This window comes from Anarrhichthys ocellatus, unplaced genomic scaffold, assembly GCF_004355925.1.
Source record: "Anarrhichthys ocellatus isolate YVR2014 unplaced genomic scaffold, GSC_Weel_1.0 scaffold166, whole genome shotgun sequence".
NCBI lineage: Eukaryota > Metazoa > Chordata > Actinopteri > Perciformes > Anarhichadidae > Anarrhichthys > Anarrhichthys ocellatus.
This window is the reverse complement of record NW_022280196.1, coordinates 86,886-98,701: the sequence shown is the minus strand read 5'-3', so window position 1 is coordinate 98,701 and position 11,816 is coordinate 86,886. Positions and strand designations below refer to the sequence as shown.

General features: G+C 40.8%; 1 protein-coding gene across 2 annotated transcripts in view; it reads right to left on the bottom strand.

The window, feature by feature from the left end:
• Positions 1–344: 344 nt before the first annotated feature.
• Positions 345–11,816, bottom strand: part of LOC116400392 (mucin-5AC-like) — a 29,231-nt gene continuing 17,759 nt past the window's right edge. Inside the window, exons 31-49 of one of the 2 annotated variants that reach the window (XM_031878202.1) lie at positions 11,304–11,457; positions 10,329–10,459; positions 9,973–10,144; positions 9,578–9,819; positions 9,198–9,381; positions 8,837–9,017; positions 7,826–8,004; positions 7,630–7,699; positions 7,393–7,523; positions 6,868–6,902; positions 6,595–6,763; positions 5,836–5,931; positions 5,683–5,723; positions 4,810–4,932; positions 3,891–3,992; positions 2,666–2,794; positions 2,379–2,418; positions 1,486–1,609; positions 345–771 (exon numbers count right to left, since the gene is read on the bottom strand). In XM_031878202.1, coding sequence (XP_031734062.1) covers positions 546–771; positions 1,486–1,609; positions 2,379–2,418; positions 2,666–2,794; positions 3,891–3,992; positions 4,810–4,932; positions 5,683–5,723; positions 5,836–5,931; positions 6,595–6,763; positions 6,868–6,902; positions 7,393–7,523; positions 7,630–7,699; positions 7,826–8,004; positions 8,837–9,017; positions 9,198–9,381; positions 9,578–9,819; positions 9,973–10,144; positions 10,329–10,459; positions 11,304–11,457 — 2,529 coding nt within the window. In that variant the 3' untranslated portion in view covers positions 345–545. Of the gene's footprint in view, positions 772–1,485; positions 1,610–2,378; positions 2,419–2,665; positions 2,795–3,890; positions 3,993–4,809; positions 4,933–5,682; positions 5,724–5,835; positions 5,932–6,594; positions 6,764–6,867; positions 6,903–7,392; positions 7,524–7,629; positions 7,700–7,825; positions 8,005–8,836; positions 9,018–9,197; positions 9,382–9,577; positions 9,820–9,972; positions 10,145–10,328; positions 10,460–11,303; positions 11,582–11,816 lie in introns of both variants that reach the window. The other variant, XM_031878201.1, reaches the window with a different exon arrangement.

The window sequence follows — 11,816 nt, the reverse complement described above, 5'->3', positions numbered from 1 at the left end:
CTTCTGCATACATTCTAGTTTGAATGCTCAGGGAAGACGCTCTGCTCTCTGTTGTTATAAGAACGTCTGCTGTATTTAAGTGAGGGGAAGATGTGAGCTCTACCGCAGCAGCTTACAGTCAGAACTGATGTTTGTTGTCGAGGTTTGGTTTTGATTTTACTTCAAAGAAAAAGAGAGGTGATTTGTCAAACTAGGAAAGTTACGTACACACACTCACACATACGTACTCACACACACTCACACATACGTACTCACACACACTCACACATACGTACTCACACACACTCACACATACGTACTCACACACACTGTGCATGCAGAAAGAAATCAAACAGAAACAGACATGCTCAGTATGATCTTTATTAATGAGATCTTTGTGGGTTTATAATTCTATCAAGCTAAAACTAAGTATGCTAATACACTAGACATAAATACAGGAATTATGTATGCAGATGATGTTGATATTGATTCAAACATGACAGTTCAGTTATGGTCCTATTAATTCATGCTCATTACATAACTGGCCAAAGCACATGGTTTTTGCCTCATCTCCTGCGTCGACGTGACTTGCCGCTGAAGGTAGTATTCGCCATTCCGCTGTGGCCGGGCACAGAGCAGTCTGTCTTGAGGCACCCACAGGAGTCGATGTGGATGTAGGTGTAGCTCAACTTTGTGTTGTCAGGGCAGGAGAGCTCGATCGTCCGCTCGGTTGTAGCCAACTCCTGGCAGCAGGAGCAGGAGTGCTGCAAGGATCTCAGTTTGGTAGAGTAGCTGACAGAAGAGAGAGAGGACGGTGTGAAGAAAGGGAAAAGAGAGAGGTGACAAAGAAAGAAGGCAACAAGGCAATTGGGAAAAAATAAATTTAGTTCAAGAAAATTAGAATTTAAGACTACAGAGCTACAAAGTTTAGAAAGTTCCCCAATATGGCCATCGTATGATCTATACCACATCTATACAGAACTGAGATCAACTTTTTTTTCAATCTATAGTTTCAGTTTTAATCATTTCTGATGATTTAAAGGGGCAGTCCAATCATTTTGCAAATAAAGAGCAGTTTTACAGCTCATGGTTAGTACTACTGAGCCTGTAGTACAATGTGTTCTATGGCTCGGGGGGAACTTTGTCAAGTGTGAGGAAACAACCTTAGTGATGTCATAGTGATGTCATCGGGCTTGGAGACTTCACATATATAGCATTTGTATTCTATCTAATTGTATTGTTTATATTCCAATTAAAATAGGTTGACTTGCTGTGTGTGTAGCCTGGTGAAGGCAACAACTACATGTTATTTAAATAATGAATCCTTGACTAAAGTCAGGATCCCTCAGGCCTCTGCTACACTGGTAAAGACCATTCTTTTTTTCTCTCTTAGTTTCCCCAGCGCTATGTAAATGCTCCTTTAATGTGATAAAAGTACAATTGAAACACAATATTAAGACTATTCCCTGACACTGAGGACAAGGAAGAGACATGAGGGGGACTCACAAGGTGAAGGTGCCACATGCTCCACTACAGGCTGTCACATTGACCCGTTCTTTGGAGTGGCAGCCCTGGCTCTCCAGGTACACAGTAGTGGTGGACACGTTGCACACCCGACCCTTTGGAATACCTGAAGCAGGCAAGAGAAACATGTTGAGAGGGAAAAACATCTCATTTCACCTGATTTGCAGATCATAGATTCTGGCCCCACTGCGGCACTAATAATGGATTATCTGATCTTATTTTATCTTATCTTATTTTAAGAAAGCGCAAAGTACTGCAAACAGACACAAGCAATTGAAGAAACATCTTCACCAACTTGTCAACACACAAAAAGACCGATTTGTCTCGTAAAGTTGATGTTTTCGTGTGTTTTCAAGTTGGTGAATGTTTTCTAAATGCTGCGTATGTGAAATCTTTCCGCTTTTGCTTTTGTTGTGTCGATTTTCAGTGCGTTGAGCTCTAAGGGCCACCGTAGATCTGTGAACAGAAACTGAATACTGTGGTGCAAGAACAATTACGCATGGTTTTCTAGGGAGCAAACCCTGATGGAAAAGTTGACTTTGTTCAGTTTTGTTTTTAGAAGTAAAATAGATCTAACTGAGTAGGATCTGAACTACTGAGATCAATGAAGAGGCTCAATAAACCAATGATGCCTTGAATGTAGTCTCATCTGAACCATTAGATTTGGTGATCATTTCTATAAGCCCCATAATTGGATTGTATTGCAGATACCTTCATTATGCATTATTTAGTCCTATATGAACAAGACATCATGATTATTAGAAGCTCTAATGGACATCATGGGTTAGTGTAACCAGAGGGAGAAGAGAGTGTGGTCCGGCCACATGAGCATAAATAACATATAGGTACGAAAAACTCATGGAAGCAATACATACAGACAAGGCAGCATCCGTCCGGAGCTATGGTCTCTGTTCCCTGCAGGAGACACACATTCACATCAGTACTCTGTGGGTCATGTGTTCATGTTGTAGAGATTCACATGAGACTGCAGGTGGCACTACCACCTTTCCTTATACATGAACATCGTGACATCAGTTATGCATTTTATATTCCAACCTGAAGTACTCACATCTTCAGAGAATATCAAGCTACAATAATGAGGGTTGGTTGGTGTGTGTGTGTGTGTGTGTGTGTGTGTGTGTGTGTGTGTGTGTGCAGTCACCGGTATGCATTCTTTAGGGTCGTAGGGAGGACAGCTGATCTTGGCCTCTATGGTGATGAACTGATTAGCGATCTTCACACACTCATACTTCACACAGGGGTTGTCAGCAGGAGTCCAGATGGTGCCAGGCTAAAGAATAACAGAACATAATGTTGGATCAGAGCCACTTTCAATTCAATTCAATTTATTTTGTGTAGCCCAAAATCCCAAATCCCAAATTTGCCTCAGAGGGCTTTACAGTCAGTATATTATCATGTCCAGATGAACATGTGTGGATTGTTCTGTTTGACTCAGAGCTCTTCTGCCTCCCTGTGAAACACATGAGACTTGAGAGATTTGGTGAAAATCGGACCACACTAATTTAAAGCAACTAATTTTGACATTTTGACACCAAGTGCATTTTCATCAGATTGTTTTTTTTATTTTGTGTTGACTGTGATGAAGACGCTAGAAGTTAGTCTTGGAGTGTTTGTTCTCCAGCGTACTGTGGAGCAACTCTCTGAAGTCTCTCCTGATACATCAGCTGTTCTGAGAGGATCAGAGGCCTGATATCCTTGTGAGGCAGTTGAAGCGCGTTCAACCTTCTCCTCCATTTTCCCTCCTCATTGACTTGTCTGAATTTGTTTTTATATTTGTTAGTGTCATCAGATGAAGATGCACTTCACCTCTTGTTGATTTGTGCTGATTCTTGTGACATGGAAAGTTAACCTTAAAGGGACATACCTACCTTTGGTTTTGTATGTTTTAGTCAATGTTCTACACCATTTAAATAGTTGATGATTATTTCACTATAGAATCCAAATCAACAGAGACTTGAGCCTTGATTAACAAAGGTAACCCATGATGTCGTCATCAGAGTGATTTTAACATACAGTACATTTTAAAAGAATAAAAGCAGAAATTATACTCAATTCTAATGATATAACAATAGTGTTTGATCTACTTCTCTCTCGTATGCTGTGGAGGTGCCACACCTCTTGGTGGATGAACATAAACTGCTAAATATCTTTAATTACGCATTGGGTGACTTGCTTTTTTTTGAGCTGTCATCATATTTGTGTCATATGTCATGCTGACAAAGCCAAAATGTACAAACAACAAATAGCATTATTATTGTATTTAAAAGACAGTAGAGTTTTTGGAGATCTTAGTGACCTTATAGATATATCCAATCTAATCTATTTTGCTCTCTCCCACACACACACACACACACACATATACCAACCTGTATTGTGTGTGTGAAGTTGGAGTTTGGCAGCACGACAACACAGCTTGTTTGGAAACACTTCCCACAGCACTGGCCAGCGATGGTCTGATACTCATAACCCTGAATAGAGACACGAAGACTAACTTACCAAACAAACAATATACAATATATAACAGCATGAACATGTAAAAGCAACACAAGCTCTGGGTGCATTGTATTTTTGGGATTCAGGGTTGACTGTTGAGTTTACAGTCCAGCTCATATTTTCATTACTTCCAATGGCAGTAAATTGCCAAATCAAATCCGCCTCGACTAACGTGCGTGGTCGAAATACAGAATCTGTATGCATGCACTAGTGCTTTAAAATGTCCCAACAAGTGAACACAAACCACTTTTAAGCTTTAAACATTCTGCAGGTGATCTCATGGTCTTAAAGAAGACTTTTGAAATGGTGAACTGAACCATGGTCACATGTTCCTGTAGATGACCTGTCAGAGGCTTAGCTCTGTAGAATTAGAGAAGGTGCCCTCAAGCAGGCTTCAGTAGCATACTCCCTCATCTGGCAGTTCAACTCAGTAAAATCATCCCTCCCTAAATTCATTTTGTGCTCTTTTGTGCCCAAGGATTTTGCTCAATTGACATAATTGTATGTACCCATACAAATGTAATGTGTGGTGTTATCATAGTGTGTTGCTGTTATTTGCTCATTCCCAGAAGCAATAAAATCAGACTGGAAGAAAAGTACAGCAGGTCTGTCAGAGATGTTCTAAAGTGCTACATACATGACACCAGTGCTAACTGTTCATCTTGAAAGAAAAATCAAAAAATGTGTTAAATGAATGTTCTCATCAATAGACTCATGAAGAAAGTATGCAAGAATAAACTTAACAAATGTAAGTGTCTGAGTGAGGGAGGGAAAGACAGAGACTCATCTTACCAGAGGGCAGTGTGTGTCACATGGTATCGGCTCGCATTCTATTATGTTAAAACCGCTGCTGGCGTCTTTCCTTTCACTACAGCTGCACTTCTCACATGGCTTCATGGGCACCAGGTCTCCAACCTGGATGCACAGGGTGAGAAGGTCAGCAGAGATATACCTACTCCTGCTTGTAATCATTAGAAACTCCACTCAATGTAATGCAGTGCAGTACAGCGCCACTGCAAACTACAACTTCAGTCATAAACATAGAGTTATGTATTCATACATTTGAGTGTATTTCATGGCTGAGCTATTGATTTGAATTGCATTAGGTTTAACACGTTTAAGCAGTACAGTGGCCACTGAGTGTGTTCAGAGTAGACTTATGTAGGCCTGAACCAGCCCAATTTAATTCCATCTTAATTTAGCTCATGAATTCTACTTTCCATTAAAAAGAGAGACTGCTTTAGTCTGTTAGAGATGATATTCTCTCACATAATGTGACTGTTACTTATATGTTACATCTCAGCAGATCTAGTGCAAACATTCTATTAATAAAGCACTTGTGAACCACCTGTGTACCATGACGCAACCATGCAAATATTGTTTCTCCTGGATTCACAGTGAGATTCTAGGACACACTTATTTCCATGCAGATTTGAGCCTTATCCACTCTATCCACACATTCCACCCACTCTTCAACGAACTTGCTGTTTGATATGCTGTTCCCTATATATCGCACTAAAGCAGCTTTGTACATTTAGATGATCATGAGTTATGACCAAATTGTTTTCAACAATGACACAATCCTACAATCTCCCTATTCTTTAAAGTTGCAATGTCATCACTTCACATCAGCTTCACATAGAGATGGTAGATATGAGGTCTCACCTGATACACATTGTTTTGGAAAACACACACATTTTGAATCTCTGTGAAGGAAAGAGAACAACCAATAATCTTTATATGTGACGCAACAATCAGTGGCAACAATGACACCTGGCTGTGCAGTTACAGTAACATGCACAAGCACAGCACACTCACCGCAGGTAACATTGGAACAGCAGACTCCCATAGTGATTCTCTGAGTATAGCCAACAGGACAGGTCAGCACAGGAGGGCACAGCGTCACATTGCACTCTGTTTAATGAAGGAGGGAATGTTCACACCAGTAAATAAGAACAGCGGTTTTTGTATTTGGCTATAAATATTCGCAGACATAGTTCATACATTAGAACTCCATCAGCTGCTTCCTTAACTGGTACATGAACAGATATTGGCAGAACAGAGTTTCATGGTGGAGCTTTCATTTACAACCCTGCATCAGAGGTGTCCTGTCACACTGTCTGATACTAGAAGTGTAAGTCCCAGTGAGATGGAAGTTAGAGCGGTGTACAGTTACTCTTGTTGGTAAAAGTTGCAGATTGATTGATGGATGGAGGTCATAATAAATGTGGTTGATATTGGTTAGAAGAAGCTTCATATCTTGTTTTACAGGAAGGTGAGATCATTGGATTGTGTTATAAGTACACAATATGACTGGGGATGTGATTTAAAGGGGTGACAATTGCTTTATTCATTTCATTTAAACTTTTATGGACATTATTAGAATAAATTATTCGCAGTAGCTGTGTTATTAAGTACTGCTCAGGATGTTTCACTCAATGCATGCTGGGATATGCTCAATACTCCTGTCAAGAATGGCTGGATTACACGCTGTGTTGAATATACAATACAGTATATATGAATAAATACAGAATGTGTTGACTACAGTATTAGGAGTCCTTCTTGGTGCTCACTTACCACACTTCTCCTCTTGACAGCAGCCAACCGTGTCCGTGACCTTGACCTGCCCGTCTTGGTCACAGCTGAGGGACGGCAGTGTTGGACAGGAGACATGACGGCATGTGACCTGCAGTGTGTCCTCCTCACAGATACACTCCTTACAGCCTTCTATCCATGTTGCATTGGCCTGAGGACACAATGTTTATTGCAGATGGGAGGAGGCATGGCATCTTTACTGGCCTGTCACAAAGGTTAGTAGAAAGGGACTAGCATTGTAGTGAAATGACTTACGTGTGTCCATTCTCCATTTGGCAGCCGACAAATTTCTATTAAGAGAAAAATATAAAACATAAAGCAGTTTGTGTCTCAGCTTTCCTAAATGACTACCAGTCTACTCCACCGTAAGCTAAATATACATAGACATACTAAAGTGGACTAAAGCAGCGAAGCAGAAGTGGGCAGTTGACATTTCTGAAAAGCGGTGAATGACAACAAACATCCCCCTCCAGATGTTACCATCCCTCTCGCTCCCACTGCCTGGATACATCCATGGCCTTCCCCCTGTCCTGTGCACAGGCAGGATCTCCCTCTGTTGCTGATCGGCTGGTATTAGTTTCTCAGGACGCTGTGTGAACACTGGATTGTATTTCAGTGCACACACAGAATGGAAAGCTAGCAGTTGATTCCTCTGACCTCTACATCCTCACTAAAGGATACGAACTGTATAAGTTTTGACTTGGTCACAAAAGGCCATCAAAAAGTGATGCACATTCTTAAATGCGACGTAGCTCTTGCCGTGCAGTATTGCTGTCTTACCACAGGTGGGCACACATTGATTAGAGCTTGCAGAGAGGAGGAAGGTTCCATTTGGACAGAAGCAACCCTCCAGCTCCATGCTTGTCATGGCACTAAACTCATTGTCAGTCAAGATGAATTTCTCGTTGTACCTGCAGACACAACAACATATTATGTGAAGGCCACGCCTTGATGTTGTACAGTATGTGAGTCAAAGCATAAATGAATTGACTCCAATGTGTTGGTGAACTGCCGTACCAGGATTCACAGGTAGACTCCACCTGAGGGCCACAGGCCCGATACACTTTGGGACTCGGGCATTTATATTCTATTAAGACATGAAGAGAGAACATATCATGATTTTTAGTTGAGCTCATTGCTGTTGTATTGTCAGTGAAATGATAAGTAATAGAAATAGTGCTTGACTTTAACATCACATATTCTGGTTACATACCACAGATTCCATTGGTGGCATTCCTCCAGTCAATACAAACTCCAGCCTGAGCACAGGCATCAGCATAGGTTTGTAAGCTGGTGCAGCCAATGTGATTAATGTTCATGTGGCAAACGTCAAACTCACAGGCCAAAACAAATGGATCGTAGTCAATCTTCTTGTGGCAACTCTCAAACACACTGGGGAACATGGGATTTGTCATCAGTATGGACACTTTACACAATCTGAATGCATCATTACACGTTATCAAGACACGTGAATAAACCAGGAATGTGTTGCTTGTCAGGTTTGTTTCAAAGCTTTTTCTGCTATATAATCTGTAACAGTTCATCTGTCTGTTAAAGTAATGGCTTTTTGTCATTCAGAGAGACGTGTCTGTTATCTAAATGCTGTTGTGGCTTTATTCAGATATAACATGCCGGTGATGGAAAGAGCCACAAAGCTTGCATGATACTTGAAGAACATCGGTGAGCTGGAAAGCACTAAGATGAAGGAAGAATATTTTTTAGTTCGTGGACTAGCAGAGCCGTTCCATGTCAAATGACCAATCCTCTGATTGATGGACAACCTGCCACTAAACCACAGTCACCCACTGTTTTTCTATTACAACCACTGCTGCTGTTATCCTATTTTGATATTATTGGTGCTAATTACTACGTATTACTACGCTCATATGCATAATTAATGTTATAGGAGTTGACTATGGAGTACTATGTTGACTATGACTATGTTCTCTTACAGTATGTTCATTCTGTACACGTGACATCTAGTGCACTTCTGTCCATAGGAGAGGGATACATTCTCTGTTACTCTCCCAGAGGTTTCTTCTTTTTTTTAGAGTGGGGTGGGTCCCTTTCCGATGCAACGGTGCAAGGACAGAAGATGGCATGTGCCTTTGTAAAGCCCTCTGAGGCCAGTTTACAATTTTGGACTACACAAATAATGGGAATTAAATTGAATGTTTCAGATGAACGGTGTAATTTCTGGCTTGTTTTCCCCTGTTCCTCTTACCTGCTTTTGATGATGTCACAGATGGTTGTATTGCAGTCATCAGGCGGAGGTGATGGTGTCGGGTAAACTCGGTCACAGTCAGTGTCATTAGCATGCCACTCATGTGCCATGTCAGGACATGAAGGATCTATTTTGCCACTAGGCAACATGCAGTCATCTGTCCGGTTGTTGTCACATGTGCCTAGAGAAACCCTCATTATAAATCATGTTGATTGCATAATGTTTTAAATAGGTACAAAATGTTTTATCTGCTATAAGTATTGATTTCACAACATATACAAATGGTAAGCATGTCATTTATCAACTGCTGTTCAAACTCAACATACAGTAAGATGCTATCCCTTTCAACTGCAGGACTCACCACACTGTCCCACGGTGTTGCCGGCAAATTCACTATAGGGCAGATAGATACCGAAAATGAGCCCAGAGAAGGTGACCTTGGCATGGATTTTAGGGATGACAAGCACTGTTTCAATGCCGGTGGTGATTATACGGAAGTCATCATTCTGGTACGCAGGACTTACACGCTTGTCATTCACAGAAATCTAAAAAAAAGCAATGTGATATAAACGTCACAAATAACCATTTAAAGACTTCTTTGTAAGGTTCAATGCACCTACAGTTAGCCCTTCTTTACAAAACAAAGAAAGTTGAATGAATTCGATTCAGGCTTAATGCTGCTAGGATCATGACTAGAGTTTGAATTAAGAATGGAGAAAGTTAATAGTGCCATGTACGTACCTCATTTGTGAAATTGCCATTGATATCCTTCTGTATAATATAGATCTTGTAGCTTTGATAGAAGACGGTGATGGACTGAGGACAGGATAAGCCATCACCACAGTAGTAGTTATCAATCATAACACTGAAGTTGTATTTGGGCGAGATCTCTTTCATCAGCCAGTAGGAACAGTTGCCTTGAAAATCATAGTAGGTTCCATCGAAGGTGACATAATGGGGGTCTCCCCAACCGTAGCAGGTACCTTCATATGACACATATACAATATTTTTAAAATAACATTTCAAGTAAGCTGGTATCATCTGAGACATAATGTCCATAGTTGAATTAAATATAAGTAGCATTTTAAAAAACAGAATATTGCAGACCAAGCAATATTTTAGGCGGTCAGACTTACATTGGCATTCCAGCTGGGGGCAGCATCCTTCAGCATCCAGCACTTCAACAGGAGGGAAATTATTTGCGCACACTATAGGCTTTGGAGGTGTACATGGCTTTTTGTTATACGTCACCTCGCCATCGTTACATGTTCCTATAACACATTCACTCTCCAGCCAAACTTCACCATTCTGTAAGGACAACAATAGATTGGAATTATAGAGAAAAGAGAAGGCTGGTGTATATATATAATAACCTATTAATTAGTCATGCAAAGCAAATGTAATGATAGCATTTTAAAGATTGAGCAGTACTGCTTAACAATTGCATATAAAAACACAGTTAAATATGTATAGAATGGAAATAAAGAAGTACCTGTCTTGGAGGTGTTACAGTAACACACAATATAGGACACAGTATGTGTTTGGGTACTACATGACAGCTCGCATTGCAGTATCCTATGTAACATTGGCCATCATCGTCCGTCACATTGTAAACTATGGAGCCTGAAAATTAGGCACAGGAAGATTGTTGAAACATACGACAACCACACATCACATATCACGATGTGATTTAATCTATGAGAGAGGCTATCATATAGCACACAGATCACACAGATGTATATGTACTAATTACAAAAAAATTAACCCCACAGAAGGCTAGTGATCTGCAGCAGGGCTAGGTCTGTGGTCCATATACCTAACTCCTCTCTGCTAAGAATCCTTTGACGGGAGAAGAGCAGGCGGAAGCTCCAGAGACTAGCTAGCTCACTAGCCAGCAGTGAAAATGGACAAGCTAACTAAGCCACGGAGCTCCCATCTGCCTTCTTCCCTAATGTGATTGCCAGCAGCGTAGGGGTCGGCTACTATGGTCGTCCTTTTGGTTGATATTATCTTTCTGAAGTAACACTTGTGGTCTCGAAGAGTGAGTAACTGTAAACATTGAGAGAAACTCGTTTCTTCAGCAATTATGAAAAAGAGCAGGACTTGCTCGCCAGTGTTAAGTAACAGGTTCAGAGAATTATTCTGCCTCCCCCTATGCTCCATCCACATAACTATGTTATTATGTTTATCAACAGAAAAGGGGTCAATTTGTAATATCTAAGCCATTCAACTTCCTTTACACGTTTGGCTACTGTATTTCCAATCTTTCTGATCATCTGACTCATGTTTCCTGCCCTGAATTTGTTGTACCGATGTCACTGTCAGAGCAATGAAACTTTAGTTTTCTAACACATTAATTGTTCAATAAAACTGTCTGGTTGGTTTAAAACATTCTAAATGTAAAATAAGGTACTTAAGTCTTGATAAGATGATGTGGAGGACAAGGTCTTTATTAAGCTGAACTTACCAGGGTTGAAAGATGTACCATTATGAAGGCAAGAGCAAAGTGGTTTAGTAGGTGGATGCGAGGAGGTTTCTTCTGTCACTACAGGTAACGTATTTGTGGCTGGTGAGGTGATAGTAGAAGTTGCTGGAGTTGTAGTAGTTGTTTCAGTTGTGGTAGGAGTTGTGATAGGAGTTGTGGTGGTTGGCGTAGTTGAAGGTGTTGTAGTTGTAGGAGTTGTGGTGGTTGGCGTAGTTGAAGGTGTTGTAGTTGTTTCAGTTGTGGTGGTTGGCGTAGTTGAAGGTGTTGTAGTTGAAGGTGTTGTAGTAGGAGTTGTGGTTGGCGTAGTTGAAGGTGTTGTAGGAGTTGTAGGAGTTGTGGTGGTTGGCGTAGTTGAAGGTGTTGTAGTTGTTGTAGGAGTTGTGGTAGTTGGCGTAGTTGAAGGTGTTGTAGTTGTTGTAGGAGTTGTGGTGGTTGGCGTAGTTGTATGTGTTGTAGGAGTTGTGGTGGTTGGCGTAGTTGAAGGTGTTGTAGTTG